Source organism: Tetrahymena thermophila (genome assembly GCF_000189635.1).
Source record: "Tetrahymena thermophila SB210 genomic scaffold scf_8254043, whole genome shotgun sequence".
In the NCBI taxonomy this organism is placed as follows: domain Eukaryota; phylum Ciliophora; class Oligohymenophorea; order Hymenostomatida; family Tetrahymenidae; genus Tetrahymena; species Tetrahymena thermophila.
This window is the reverse complement of record NW_002476027.1, coordinates 155,372-170,514: the sequence shown is the minus strand read 5'-3', so window position 1 is coordinate 170,514 and position 15,143 is coordinate 155,372. Positions and strand designations below refer to the sequence as shown.

Below are 15,143 nucleotides of genomic sequence, written 5' to 3'. Positions count from 1 at the left end.
TAAATTTAATTAATAATTTGTTTGATTTTTTCAAAAATTTCTAATTCTATTTATTTAAGACTTAACTACATTAAATGCTAATTAAGTGGAGTAAATTATTTTAAAATAATCAGACTTCTCAAATAAATCTTCTGATATTGATCATTAAAATTATTTAAATAGTCTAAAATATATTTACAAATATTATATTATTAATATTAAAATGAAGTATTAAAAGAATTTTTAACTGAAATATATTGAGTTTTGTCACAAAATTGTTTAATTATTTACAATAAGAGAAATTATATTAGATAATATTTATAATGTTAAATAAGAGTATGTTATTAATCAAAGTAGTTATTATTTTAAAAATTTAAAAAAATATAATTAGCATATTAAGAATATTTATGTAAACATATGACATATATTTATTTATCAATTTTGCTTAAATATTTTTAACTTTATTAACACAGAATGTCATAAGGTCAAAAATTTCTTTTTTATATTTGATTTATTTTAATAATTTGTTGTTGGTATCTGTAAAGAATTAAGTTTATACAAAATTTTTTTTTTTTTTGCAAAAATTAATTAAAATTGTTGAATAAGACATTAAAATGGATCAAGACTAAACATTCTAAAGTGATTTAAAAGCAAAATTAACAAATGTAATAGAACTTGAATCAAAAAATTAAAATATAGGTTCAGAGGTTCCATATTAAACGATTCATACTACAAGAACTTTAGATACATAACCTAATTAACATTAATAACACTTTTAGTAGAATATAAGTGTTAACCCATTTTTTACTTAAGATAACTAATCTAAAAGTAATTTTTTATTTATTCGAATACCTATAGTTAAGAAATTTTTGTGTTGATGATTAATATAATTATAAAATATTTAAAGACATAGATATTTAGGATGACATAGAAATCGTAAATAGAGATACATCTAATTTAGAAAGAAAGGGTATGAAGGAATAGTTAGTTCATAACTATGATGAGAATCTGTTTGACCCAAATTTTACATTTTTCTTATTTGTTAACTCTACTAGTGGAGGCAACTAAGCAGCAAATTTTATAAAAATATAGGTACTGTGCTAACTATATAAGCATTTTTAACTTGAAATTTTAAAATAATTAGGCTGAAAGAATAAATTTTGTTTTAGAAATGAATAAAGGTGATAAAGAAAATTAATAAGTTGAAGTTTTTTTTTATGATTTAAAAAATGGAGAAAATAAAGAAAGGGGATTCACATTACTTAAACATAAATAAGATAGTGGTATTTAAGTTAGTTAAAGTTATTAGTTCACCATAATTTTTTGATTAATATTTATAGGAAGGTAAAATATTAGAGTAATTGTAGGAGGAGGCGATGGTACTGTTATGTGGGTTATTTAAGAAATGTTGAATAAGAAAATGGATTTAAGTAGTATTCCTATTGGAATTGTGCCTTTTGGTACAGGAAATGATTTCTCTAGAGTTTTAGGTAAGAAAGATGAATTTAAAAATACTGATTTTGATGTAAGCTTCTATTTTAATATACTTAATTAATTTATTATAGGTTGGGGAGGAGGCGTACCTGATGACTATATCGGTAAAAATCTCAAAGGGCTTAAGGAAATGGTCAGAAAATGGATTAAAGCGAAAGTAGCACCTTTTGATATTTGGGAAATTAAATTCAAAGCAGGTGAGGTATATATACTTTTTCTTTATTTTTTTACTAATAATATAGAAATTATATTCATATATAAAGAATGGATCATTTAAAAGAATAGAGAAAGAAAATGGAAAGGCTGTAAAAAAATAAATGAAGGATAGTAATGGAGATATTTTGAAAATTATGAAAAAACCTATGTCAAATTATTTTAGCATAGGAATTGATGCAAGAATAGGAATCGGTTTTGATAAGAATAGAACAACTTCTTAAATAGGCAATAAGTGTGTTTATTGTTGGGAAGGATTCAAAAAAACATTTTTAAGGACTTCTAAAATATCTTAGGTAGTTGATGCGTTAGAAGAGCTTCATGAAGAAGATGTTAGTTAAGATAAGGTGAAATTAAAATTCATATTTGAAAAAAAAAAAAAATCAATATGCCTAAAATAAAAAACAATAAATAGATATCGGAATTAGACATTTCAATAGAAGATAATTTTTCTAATAAGCAAGTTATTTTTAATACAAGAAGCGCTTCGATGGCATTAACTGCATAATAAGCATGTAAATAGTACTATTTATTTTTGTTTTGACTAATCATTTTATAGAATAACTTAGGGAGTCTTAGCAAAAAAAAATTGAAGATAAAAAGAATAATAATATTTTGAAAGGAAATCCTGCTTGCTTACTTATTCTAAATATAAACTCTTATGCTGGAGGAACAAACAAAATATGGACAAGCAGTAAAGGGTAGGTAGGTTTGGAGAAGTTTGACCATAATAAAGTTTAAGATTAATTTTAAAAGTAAGACTTTGGAGATGGTATGGTTGAATTTGTATCTTTTACATCAGCAATTAGCTTGGCTAATGAAAGGTTTATAAGTGGATAAGCATCTCGAGTAGCATAAGGTAAAGGACCTTTTGTTTTAAAATTTAAAAAAATGTAAGGTGAAAATAAATAAAATCCAATTACAACGTACTTTCAGATAGATGGAGAGTACTACTAAGTAGATAGTCCACTTTCAGTTAAAATAAAATAAAACAAATAGCTTCCTAATGGGAAAATTCAAGTACTTATCAATACATAAGGAAATTCATATTGAAAATCGAATAATAGGAACTCTGATAAATAAAAATAAAAATCAAGTACTTAAAAAAATTAATTTTATTAAAGTTTTTATTAATTTATCAAGACAGATAGAATAGATCTTATTGATTAGATAAATAACAAACTAATTTATATTTTTATTTTGTATATTTAGAAATATCTTAATGATTGATTTGTAATATTTTACTTGAATTAAATCAGTGAAAGCATAATTCAATAAATAAATTTTGTACTGAATGTTCATCAAAAATTATAGATAAGTAATAGTTTTTGATTTTATAAATGAATTTATTCTTTTTATTCTATACTTACGGATTTATAACTTCACTGAATAAATCATATTGAAAATCGAATAATAGGAACTATGATAAATAAAATAAAAATCTTGTACTTGAAAAAATTAATTTTAATAAAGTTTTTTAGTAAATTATCAAGACAGACAGAATAGATCTTATCGATTAGATAAATAACAAACTAATTTATATTTTTATTTTGTATATTTAGAAATATCTTAATGATTGATTTGTAATATTTTGCTTGAATTAAATCAGTGAAAGCATAATTAAATAAATAAATTTTGTACTGAATGTTCATCAAAAATTATAGATAAGTAATAGTTTTTGATTTTATAAATGAATTTATTCTTTTTATTCTTTACTTACGGATTTATAACTTCACTGAATTAATTAAAAAATTTTTCATTTTCATTATTAATCCTTGATATTAAAAAAAAAAAAATCATTAATTTAGATTTTGTAAAGTATCAAAGATTATTTCTTAAAGATATTAAAGGAGTTTACAAAATGTTCAAAGCACCAAGCAAAATCATTTTTAACCAAGATAAAAAAAAGGAGTGGGAAATTCATTAGCAAAAGCTTCAGAATGTTAAATGTAGCGTAGATCATTAGAATAATACAAGTAGTATAGTAAGAAAGCAGAATCATAATTTCTTTTAGCAGCTTGAGTTATAAAAATAAAATGATGTTCATGTTAAACGACTTTTAAGTATACAAGCTAATTCCTCAATGAGAACATTTAACCTTAATTATTCTATTGCTACAAATTCAAATAAAACTAATTTAAATTCGATAACTGCTGTTGGAAATGTCACAGCTACAAATAAAATTCAACACCTTGGAACTTTACATTAAGGGTTTTTTAAAAAGTAAAAATAGCAAAGAGATTAAGAAAATTAAGTTATTTTTAGGAGAATTTAAGAGACAAAGAGCATATTTGATGTTAAAAAATGGGAGTAAGAAGCAGAAGAGAGAAAGAAAATTCTATTGGTTAGAAGCGAATTTCCATAGTATTATCAGCAAACTCAAAATCTTAAAGCCCATAGAACTAGCAGTGATAAACATGGATCTGCTTTTAACTTTGGTACTACAAAAAATCAACTTAAAGACGAGAATTTAAAAGCTTCTATTTAGTATGATTAGAATGGAAACGTTAAAAGTGGTACACAAATTGGTAATGTAAATAATATGTCTTCTATCTTCAAAGACCAGTCTTCTATAATAGATGCAAATAATTCTTCAAATGTTCAATTACAATAAACCAATATAAATAATGAGTCTATTTAGCTGACTGAAAATCATTCCTTAATAGGAATAAATAATCAATAATATAACTAAGAGAAAGAAAAATTTTTAGTAATTAGTAACATTACTGTTCCCTCTAAATTTTATCATACGATGCATAGTAAATTTTATTTTATTACATCAATTGTTTATAAAAATATGATTTATTCTTCTTTGTTTTTGAAATTTACCTAAAAAAAATTAAGGTGATACTGAGAGAACTAATTACTTAAAGAAATTAATGAGAGAATAGCGAAAAATAATTTACAGGAAGACAGCCATCATACATGATGAACCTTATTTTGCTGAAATTAAAATAGAATAAGGGTATTTAAATAAATAGAATATCACAAATATTTTAAATTAATCTTGATTTCTATTATGATTAAAATAGAGAGTTCATAATTCAATTAGAAAATGCTAAAGGAGAAATATATAAACACTCAATAAGAGAAGCAGAGGGTAGTTTTATAATTGAGATTAATTATATTAAAATTTTGTTTAAATTATCAAAAGGAATAAAATTCTACCGAAAAGATTGCAACGAAGATATTAACGAGCTTTTTAAGAGAATTCAGTTGAATAAATATGAAATGACTATTCATTTTTAGAAACCAAAACAAGCAGTTCACTTGTTGCCTATTTAAACAAAAACTGTTTATAAATTAAAGTCATTAAATTAAACAAAAAATTTTAATTCAACTGACTTGCTTTCAAAAGAAGGAGAAATCTAAGATAGCGATGATGATCATGTATCGCCTTATAAAAAAAATAAACTTGGAAGTTCACATAACAAATCTTTAGATGGCAATACAAAAAGCCAAAATAAAAAATTTTTCAAACCCTCTTCCTCTGAAGCCTAATTGAGCTAAAAAAGAAGACTAAACAGTTATTCTCCTAATCAAAAAGAGGGACACAAGAAAAACTCAGAATAAATTTAATCTCAAAATGGTTTAAGAGAAAAATAAAAAGCTAAAACTAATACTAGCAAAGATTAAGAGATAAACAATAAAGCAAATATTTAAAAATATTCTAATTTAAATTAAAAAAATAAACAACCACAAACTGTATAATAGAATAATTAGAAAAAAAATTAAGACAAATCTATAGAAAAGTCTAAATAGATTTAAAATAAAAATTAACCCAATAAAAACTCACAAAATAAAGCAGCCATAAGTTAACAGAATAAAAAAAATCCAATAAAAAATGACAAAAAAGTTACAGAAGAGCAAATTGAAAATACATATGAAGATGATTATGATGAATTTGATGACGATGAAGAAGAATAAAAATAAAATTAGCTTAATAATAACGATAAGCAAAATACAGAAGAAGAGTACGAAGATCCCTTTGAAAAGTTTGATGAAGAAGAAGAGCAAAAGAAAAAAGATGAATTCGAAAAACCTAATGAGTAGATAGTGAATCACCATCCCCATGAAGAAGTAAATAAAAAGATGATAAAGTTTTCTTTTAATGACACTGGCTACAAAAAGAATGTTAGTTAAGAATCATTCTAATCGAAATAAAAACAAAATAATAATCAAAACACAGATTTACATAGGTAAGCAACTCCTGAATAAAAAGAGTCAATTGATAATGAAGATAATATAAAAAAGAATCAAACTGTCCAAGAAGAAAATCAAGCAAATAAAAAAGAAGAACCTGTGGAGTATGAAGAGGAGTTTGAACTTGAAGAAGACTCTGGAACTTAGTATGAAATCAATGATGCCGACCGAGAATTAATTGAAAATAAAAATTCAGAAAATAAACAATAAGGAGATTAATAGTAAAAAGAGGTACTTGATCAGGAAAAAGCAAAAGAAACCTAAAAAGGTTAAAAACATAAAGATTAAGAAGATGATTACGAAGAGGACTTTGATTGAGTTTTAAATATGTATAATGCAAATAAATTTATTTATGTTGTTTAAGGATATTTAAATTTATAATTAATTTTAATCATAAAATGTTTATCAAACAAATCTTTTAAGGTAATAAATAAATAAATAAATAAAGATTTTGAATTTAATTTTCAACAATAAATTAAAATTTAATTAATTAATTTATGACTTCAGCTATTTTTATTACCAAAGACCAATTCATATGCTGACTGTATGTATTCACAAAAACATTTGTAATCAATGTCATAGCTTAATAATCCCTAATCAACAATTATTATCTCGCTTATTTATGATTAAGCTATTTACTTCCTAGACTTAATTACAAATTATACAACTCCAACAACTTTTTTCCTTTTTTAATTATTTTATTTTAATTCTTTAATTCAAAATTTTTAATTGATATATTAAATAAATACGATTTTGTTTCATCAAATTTATTTTCATTGTTAGTACTAAGCTTCTGAGTTTCATCTTCAATTATTATTGGATGATAATAAATTGGCAGAATAGACTGTACATCAATATCTTTTTAGTATTCTACTTATTTGTTGCTATCATAAAATATCATAGATTTTTTATTTTATATTATCAAGCTTGTTAAGCTGATTTTTGATGATACTTAGATTTTTTAAGAGTTTGATTAATACAAAATAATATAATCATCTTCTACAAATACAAATTAGGCAGCATTTGATTGTAAAATAGAACTAGCCCATTTTTTGATAATTTGAGAAAATTGATATTTCGATTTACTAGTGCAGAGCTCTTAAAAAAATTCTTAATTCATCGTAGAAGTTCTAATGAGCAATATTTAATTAAATATAATTAAGCTAAGAAATAAATAATTAGTTTATACCTTAATTAATTAGTGACTACATTCCATTCATGCAATTTCTTGAATATATAGCGCAAAAATTTAGTCAGGAAAATAGATAAATACTACTCATCCAATTCCATTCTATCGCTAAAAAGCTTGCTGACCTCAAAAATTCCAACAAGATATTGATTTTATGGATTATTTTGAGAGCTTTGTAGATATATGGGAAATACAACGCATTTATCTTGGCAAACTAAGTGACCATCAGTATTTTGATATAGTGTTACTTCTTTAGAAGAACTGTCTTTAAATTAAACAATTAAATTAATAACTATTGTATCATAAATAAATAATTTACAGTTAATAATTTTTTATTAGTCAATGCACTTTTAAAATATACCCTTCGTTGTTAAAGCTCTCAATTCTTTGCCTTATTAATTATAAGTTCTTAAAATTCCGGTTTCCTTTAAATAAATAAATAAATTATTATTAAATTAATTAATTTAACTGAAAAATTTATTAAAATATTTAAATTCATTTTATTTATTTATGTATTACGGCTTCTCTGACCCATAAATGAACATTTTCAGCTTAGAAGTTTTGTTTAAAATTTCTACTTACGTATACCATTATATCATTAATACTAGTAAAGTTTATTAAATACATAATTTCATGGATCATAGAATTAACTTTTTCTGAATACTCTCTATAGGAGCTAAGTTAAGAAATTATGAGTTCGACTTAATCTTTTTTATCATCCTCAAATTAACTTAGGTAGCTCTCTTTTCCTTACTCTTATAAATCACTTAAGAAATCTATTTTATTATAATTCAATTTTTTTTTTTAATCAATAAAATAATTAATTAAGTCATTCTTACTTTACTATCTAAGTGATATATTTTGAACTTTAAAATCTGTTGAAACTGGTAATTCATTTTTTTCAAAGTTGAATTTATCCTCATCATTATGATTATTACTATTTTTATTATCTTCATCTTTGTTTGTCCTTTTCATTTTTATCATATCTATTTTTTTGTATAATCTATTCATTTTGTCTTACTATTTATAGTTAAGTTCTTTTAATCTCTCTATTTCTTAATCCTTCATCTTTAATTGCTTCTTATAATTTTCATTTTCTTTCACTAGTTCAGCTAGGACAATTTGCATCTAACCATTCTTATATAATGCAGGTGGAGCTTTGCTTTAATTATTTTTTTCACTTTTATCTTGCTATATTTTATTCATACTTTTAATCTCTTCTTGCGATGGCTTTTTGTTGCTATTTTCAAAAGACTAGTTTTTATCTTAGTTAATAAAAGAGTCGTTTAAATTTGACTCCATAGTTATTTTTTTCTCTGGATTAAAATCTGAGAGTAGCTCAAGTCTCTTCTCATAAATTTAATTTTTTTTTCTAATTTCATCATTGATGTGGTGCAGCTAAATATTTTCTTTCTTAAGCTATCTGATGTCTGCCTAAGCTCCATCATATTTTTATTTATATAGAAACAACTCCTCTGAGCCTAACTTAGTTTGGTTTTTATAAATTTCACTCTCCATCTAAAGTTTAAGGTTTTCTTTTAACTGTTTATGCATTTCCCTCATTGCTTTATTTAGCTAAGTAAAAAATTCTCAAATTATAAGAAATATAAATAAAATAATTATTCATTTACTTCCATTTCATTTTTCTATGCATTTTCTATTGTTACCATTAGATGATTGAGAGCTTCTGATATAGTAGTAGCTTCTTTTTACTAATGATTTGGCTACTAGTTTAAAAAACTCTAAATCTATGATATTAATTCATTAAGAGCTTCTTCTCTTTTTTGATTTTACTAATGGAAAATTTAATTTATTTAAATAAATAAAATCTATTTTACTATTGTTATTCGCTTGTTTGTTTCAAATAATTTAAAGTAGCTTTGATTCTCAAGTAAGGATTCATCATTTTGTGATTTTTGCATCATGCTTTTAGATGTCTTATTAAAAATCCAGATAAGAATAATTTATTAAAATAAAAGCAATTACTTCATTAAACCTTCTGCTTGAAAATTCAGAATTTTTGGTACTTTTTATAGGTGTCATATTCATGCTTTTTTTAATTTATGGTGTTGAATTATTGCGAATATCTAATTCATTTTATAAGCCACCTTCTGCTTATCTTGCTGTAGTAGAATTTTTTTAAGAGTTATTTCCACTTTCATCGATTACTTATGAAGACCTTAAATCTATTTTTGAAACCTAAGATTTACCAGTAGACACTCCCTACTGCAAATAATAGTCTGAATTATCTATTAAACTATTCTAAGTATTATTTTAGTATTTTTGATTGTGATTTAGTTATAATGGCTCAAGCTTAACACTAAACTTATTCTAATTAACCTATTAGTGATTTTCTATTTTTATTTACATAGTAAATTCAAAAAACAATTTTAAATAGAACAAAATAATTTTATTGAGTTTTTGAGTTAAAAATCTCTGAATTTAAAAATTTGAGTATTAAATTATTCAATCTAGTAAATAATAAGTTTTAAAATACTTCTTGCAAGTATTTGAGGCGAAGAAATAGTTTTCAGGTATTTTTTTGATGAGATCTAAGCAACATTGTCTAAATCTCCAAAAGATCCAGTCTAATCTCTTAAATTCTAATTACTTTTACTATGTAAATTTCTATCTGTAAACATTTATCGACAATTAATTTTTTGCTACTTTAAATTAATATATTGACTGACTGGTTTATATTTTATATTTTTTTGATATGCTTAATTATCTAAAAAGCAACTAATTGATTACAGTTTATTAATTATATCTTTAAATTTTTTATAAAGAGCTAATATTAAATATTTTATTTTGTATAATTTTTAACTTAGTTTCAAATACTAATTTTTAAATAAAATTTTTATGAAAAAAAATTTTATATGAGTTTTTTATTTTCTAATTAATAAATCTTAAAAAATATATGAATGAAACTTAAATAATTTTAAATTTGCTACTTTCACTAATAATTGTATAATAATTTTAATGATTTTAAAGAAAATAAATAAATAAAATTCATCATAAATTAATTTATGTAAAATTGAATCATAAATTTGAAAGAAAATTTAAAGTTAATTTTACCACAAAAATGATAAATTTTTCAATAATGCTTTGAGAAAGAATAACCACTCTTTTGGATAAAATCTAAAAAACTATAAAAAATAAGGAAAAAATTTTATAAGTTTAAATATTGAAAGTAGATATATATTTATTTATTAACTCTGCCTCAATTATTGAGAAACTCTATTAGATAAATCTAAAAACCCTATTTGATAATGGATATTAATTAGCAAACAAACAAACAAACAAAAAAGATTAGATAGAATCTAAAAATCTTAGTAAAATAAAATTATGAATGTGCTATTTTGTGGTGTTATAAATTATGTTTAATCAGACTTTTAATTTAAAACGATATATAAAAGTGAAATAAAATGAAAAAGCTTAGATTTTACATTTAATGGGATGATATTTCTTGATTAAATAATTTATTTTTCTATTTATCTACAAAATTAAATTGTTTTTAGTTTTATGATATATTACTATTAATTTAAATTAAATCATTACAAATAACAAAAAATTCAATAATAATGTTTATAATAAATTATATATCTAATAAAAGATAACAAAAACTCTTTTTAATAATTTTTAAGAATTTAGAAAATTAACAACTCATCAAAAACCAATAAAAATGGAAAAGTTATAATTACCTCACGCAAAGCTATTTTATTTCAGTGCAGAATTATATAAGAACCATACAATTACTGAAAATGAGAAGCTTAAATTGAAAGGTAGATTAGATATTAGTTACTTTAAATTTGATTTCATTAGCATTACCAGATAAATTTTATCCTTTAAATGATTATTTAACTATCTAGCAATATTATCTTGGTTTATTTAATAAAAACATGTTTGATAGAGACCTAAACAAGGCAAGCATTCTTGTTAAACATTCTATGCGAAAACAACAAACATTTATTTAAAATTAGAGCATGAATTAAAAGAATTCGATTACAAATTTTACTAAAAGAGAGAGAATAAATAGTTTTTTAAGGATTTTTATTTATAAGAAATATGCATTAAATTTAACCTAAAAATAAATATTCATTTATTATTTAATAATAGAAATGGTTATTAATGACGAACCTTAGGTTTTCGAATTATTAGAAAGATATCAAGCAAATGGTAACGAAACTGAATTCGTTAACGGATTATTAAGCTTACTTCGTCCTCATCAAAGGCAATTATTTTAACCCTAGAGTAATTCATTAATTTCAAAACAAATTTTTTTTCATTTAGAGCTTGTATAACTTATTTATGACATTAAAATTCAAGGAAAATATTAAATAAAAAAAGAAAAATAATTTTGACAACGATTAAATCTTATTTATTTGCAAAAAATTTGCAATTATTTGCTTTTTATTACAATTTGCTTTGCTTGTAACTATTTTTTTTAAATTGTAAAATTTATTGTTTATGTAATTGTAAAATATTAATAAATGATATTAATATGTCTGGCTGTATGTATGTATATATGTATATATTAATTTACAAAATTAAATTATTCTAAATTTTTATACAAAATAGCCACATAGCAAGATCAAGGAAACTATAAATAAAGAACATATGAACCTGAATAACATGTCCCTCCTTAGCCTATAGTTTAGCAATAACCAAAACTCGGATAGTAAGATTAGGGACGTAGAGACAAATTCTCTAATAACACCCAGCAATAACCAGAAAATTAAGAAAGCAATATCAATAATTAGGAACCCTTAAATCCTAACAATGAAGAAATCGCACAATTCATTGAAAAGCACCCCGATTGTCCTGATGAAGTATAAATATTATTCTATTAATTTATTCTCTTTTTGTAAATTATTTATCCATTATAATAAAAGATCTCTTCTCCCCTTGGATTAAAGCTCTTGAAAAGAAAGCAAAAAGCTCAAAAAGCTAATCCTTAAGTTAAAGATTACCTTAAACCATACAAAATAGATTAGGAATGATCATGATAGATAGAAAGTGAGAGATTAATTTAGTATTGATGTATAAACTGAAATAATATCTCCAAATAAATAAATAAATAATTTACTATAGAAAGAGCTAAGCCTATACTAACTTTAGTTGTCCCATTACAATATTTGAAATAACATGCATCAAGATTATATTAAACTGCAAAGCTATTTTTAAGATTTTAAAGCTTATTTCCAAAGCTAAAATATTTCATTCGTGAACTACTAAACCAAATATTGATTGAAGATTACTTAATACAGTCATAAAATAAATTATATAATCTATTATATTCAAATAGATTTTTATAATATCAAATACGTGTTTTTATAAATTCAAAACTTTTTTACTTTTTTATTTGCTTACTTACTTATTTAGTTAGTTAGTTAGTTATTATTTTTATTTTCCAATCTCAATAATCCTCAAGAATTTTATGGTAATAAAAGCAGTATTTATTTTTTATGTATTAAATTAATAATTTATATAAAAATTCCACCAAAATTAAGAGCAGAAAAAATACTCTCTATTAATTTATTAATTATTCATATTTTAAATATGCTTAAATATTTTCATTTTTCATTAATTAAAATATAAAATTTAATTTTAAAATTATTTTATCTATTCCGAATTAATAAAATTTTAAGCTCTTATAAAAGCTTATTTAATCAATTTAAAATAAATTTTTTGTGAAATTACTTCGTAATTTTAATATTTTATCAATATTTTACAATTGTTATTTCTATTTTTCAATAATTAAAATAACATTAAATTATAGATTCTATTAATATTTTATATAATTATTTTTTATTATAATAAAATTTTATTCTAATTTTTAGTAATTCAAAAAAATATAAAAACTAAAACGATTATGAAAAAATTAAGTGATTAATTTATAATTTTTATGTTTTTGTTTTAGCTTGAAAAAACAAATATACTTTTTAATTATATGATAGTTGGATTTGTAATTTTATTAATAAATGTTTAATAATAAATCAAATTTGTATTTATTTTTTTGTTCTTATCATTTTTTTTCTTATGAAAGCAAATCTTTTAAATCTACTTTGAAAATAGTTTGAAAAATCTTTAAAGCGTCTATTTTAGAATTTTAATTTGAAGAGTTTGAATTATTTGTATTGTTTTATTGTTATTATTATTACTATTAAAATTCTTCTTCATCTATTTCCATTAATTCATCATCGTCAATATTTCCTTCAAGATTGGCTTAGCCTTCACTTCCAAGCAATACAACACCTTACATAGCTCCAGCATTATTTGGATCATCTGGATTCTGATTATTTTAACTATTTAGACGATATTGTGGGATATCTTTTTAAAAATTGAAATTAATAATTCTTAAAAAATAAGATAAAAAGGGCACCTTTTCTCTAAGTGAAGAATCCTGATGAGGATATTCTATTTGAGTTTGATGGAAGCATTTCATCATAAATATTATTCCATCCCTAAATTTATTTATTATTGACTTAATTAATCATATGAATACTAATGCTCATTTACAATATAATGAATGAAAATAAATTCTTCTTTATTTAGTGCTCTTTCAATCTTTTTAACAACAGCTTCACACCAAATATTATCTAAGTCTCTAATATCTAATTTCATACCTTCTTCGAATTTTTAAGGTCTTTTTATTACAAGTAATTTTAAAGAAACAGTAGCCATTTATTTTCATTTATTTACCTTCTTTTTTTATTCCATGCAAAATATTTTTTACGTCTTTGAATATATTTTTCTTTGTTATCGTCATTATAACTTTCTACATATCTTTTGCAATAATAATAAATTTAAATTGTTATTAAATTTAATCTAAATCTAAAACTATTTTTACTATTTTACTAATCCATCTAGCAGAGTATCAATAACAAAATTAAAATTAGGAACAACCTTTTTACACATAGGACATATCTATTTTAAAATTACAATTTTATCTTTGTTTTATTCCAAAAAACAAAAATTTAAAACAATTTTAACAAAATTTCTTTTTTTAAAGCTAAAAAAAGTACATTTTATTTGAGCAATGCTTCTGTTAAACAAATTTCGCAATATGTATGCCCACATTATGTCTGAACTGGGCTTACTAAATAATCCATACAAATAGGACACTCTAAAAGCTTTTACTGGTCTTAGTCAATAATGCTCTTTTCTTTTGTAACTTTTAAAATGAATAAAATTCTGAGCAAGTACTTTTTATCATATTTTTAAAAATGCTAAGAATAAAAATTGAATACTTTTTATCCTATTTTCATAATTTTTAATTAAATCTATTTTTTCATTTTTCTTTATTTTAATAGATTATGATAATGGCTTCTATTCTCTTCTACTTTACAAATAACGTCTTAATAACTACTTTTTGGAGATGTATTTCTTTTATTCATTTATATCAAAAGCATTAATCAATGCTTATTTTATCTTTTGCATTTCTTAGTTTTAAAATAATTGTTGCATTTTATTTTTGGTGCTATTTCAACTATGTAAACCAATATATATTATATAATCTTTATCTTTTAACAAAAATAAATCAAAATTTATGAGTTTTTGTTAATAATCTAAGTATATCAACTTTGATATTTTTTTTATAAATTATTTGCGCCAAAATCATTAATTAAGAAAAAAGTAAATTCTATTTTAATTAATGATTTAGATAAATTATAATTAATTTTAATTATAAAAAATAGAAAAAAATCATTAAACTAAATATCAAAATATTTTTTTCAAATTTTTCTTTACTTTTCATAAAAATATCATAATTAATTACATCATTTTTATTTTTTTTTGTAAATAAGGATTACAATTTAAAAATCATTTTAATTTAATTTTTTAAAGCTGAAAGTAATTTATTTAATAATTTTTGATTTTTTAATATTTTTTATTTGTGATTAAAATATTTATAACTTAATAATATAGTAAGTTTAAACTTAGAATTATTAAAATGCATATATTAAATTTTAAATTGATGACTCTTTTTGAATGTTTGATTTGATTTTTTAATACTCTACTTATACTTTTTAATCTAATTAAAAAAGCTTTAAATTATTCCTTTTTG

General features: G+C 22.0%; 5 protein-coding genes across 5 annotated transcripts; 3 read left to right on the top strand and 2 right to left on the bottom strand. All coding sequences in view use genetic code 6, as the record gives it.

Moving 5' to 3' along the window:
* Positions 1–302: 302 nt before the first annotated feature.
* On the top strand, positions 303–2,739 carry TTHERM_00780620 (diacylglycerol kinase; the record flags this gene model as incomplete). Its single annotated transcript, XM_001026218.2, has 8 exons — positions 303–807; positions 887–1,071; positions 1,124–1,262; positions 1,320–1,469; positions 1,545–1,675; positions 1,737–2,033; positions 2,102–2,201; positions 2,246–2,739. 8 exons carry the CDS (start codon positions 303–305, stop codon positions 2,737–2,739), a joined length of 2,001 nt encoding a protein of 666 aa, XP_001026218.2.
* Positions 2,740–3,469: 730 nt separating this feature from the next.
* On the top strand, positions 3,470–6,207 carry TTHERM_00780630 (hypothetical protein; the record flags this gene model as incomplete). Its single annotated transcript, XM_001026219.2, has 4 exons — positions 3,470–4,445; positions 4,531–4,651; positions 4,719–4,786; positions 4,841–6,207. The coding sequence occupies exons 1-4, from the start codon at positions 3,548–3,550 to the stop codon at positions 6,205–6,207; spliced, it is 2,454 nt and encodes an 817-aa protein (XP_001026219.2). The 5' UTR covers positions 3,470–3,547.
* Positions 6,208–6,392: 185 nt separating this feature from the next.
* On the bottom strand, positions 6,393–9,720 carry TTHERM_00780640 (hypothetical protein; the record flags this gene model as incomplete). The annotated part of the gene is made up of 10 exons (XM_001026220.3): positions 6,393–6,573; positions 6,639–7,019; positions 7,079–7,343; positions 7,398–7,503; positions 7,598–7,854; positions 7,918–8,653; positions 8,710–8,871; positions 8,917–9,015; positions 9,065–9,432; positions 9,576–9,720. 10 exons carry the CDS (start codon positions 9,718–9,720, stop codon positions 6,393–6,395), a joined length of 2,700 nt encoding a protein of 899 aa, XP_001026220.3.
* Positions 9,721–10,685: 965 nt separating this feature from the next.
* TTHERM_00780650 (hypothetical protein) lies at positions 10,686–12,078 on the top strand (the record flags this gene model as incomplete). Its single annotated transcript, XM_001026221.2, has 4 exons — positions 10,686–10,860; positions 11,195–11,329; positions 11,657–11,907; positions 11,971–12,078. The coding sequence occupies exons 1-4, from the start codon at positions 10,761–10,763 to the stop codon at positions 12,076–12,078; spliced, it is 594 nt and encodes a 197-aa protein (XP_001026221.2). The 5' UTR covers positions 10,686–10,760.
* Positions 12,079–13,103: 1,025 nt separating this feature from the next.
* Positions 13,104–14,545, bottom strand: TTHERM_00780660 (C3HC4 type (RING finger) zinc finger protein; the record flags this gene model as incomplete). The annotated part of the gene is made up of 7 exons (XM_001026222.3): positions 13,104–13,408; positions 13,461–13,542; positions 13,598–13,724; positions 13,781–13,864; positions 13,929–14,005; positions 14,104–14,252; positions 14,329–14,545. The coding sequence occupies 7 exons, from the start codon at positions 14,543–14,545 to the stop codon at positions 13,104–13,106; spliced, it is 1,041 nt and encodes a 346-aa protein (XP_001026222.3).
* Between the last annotated feature and the right edge of the window lie 598 nt (positions 14,546–15,143).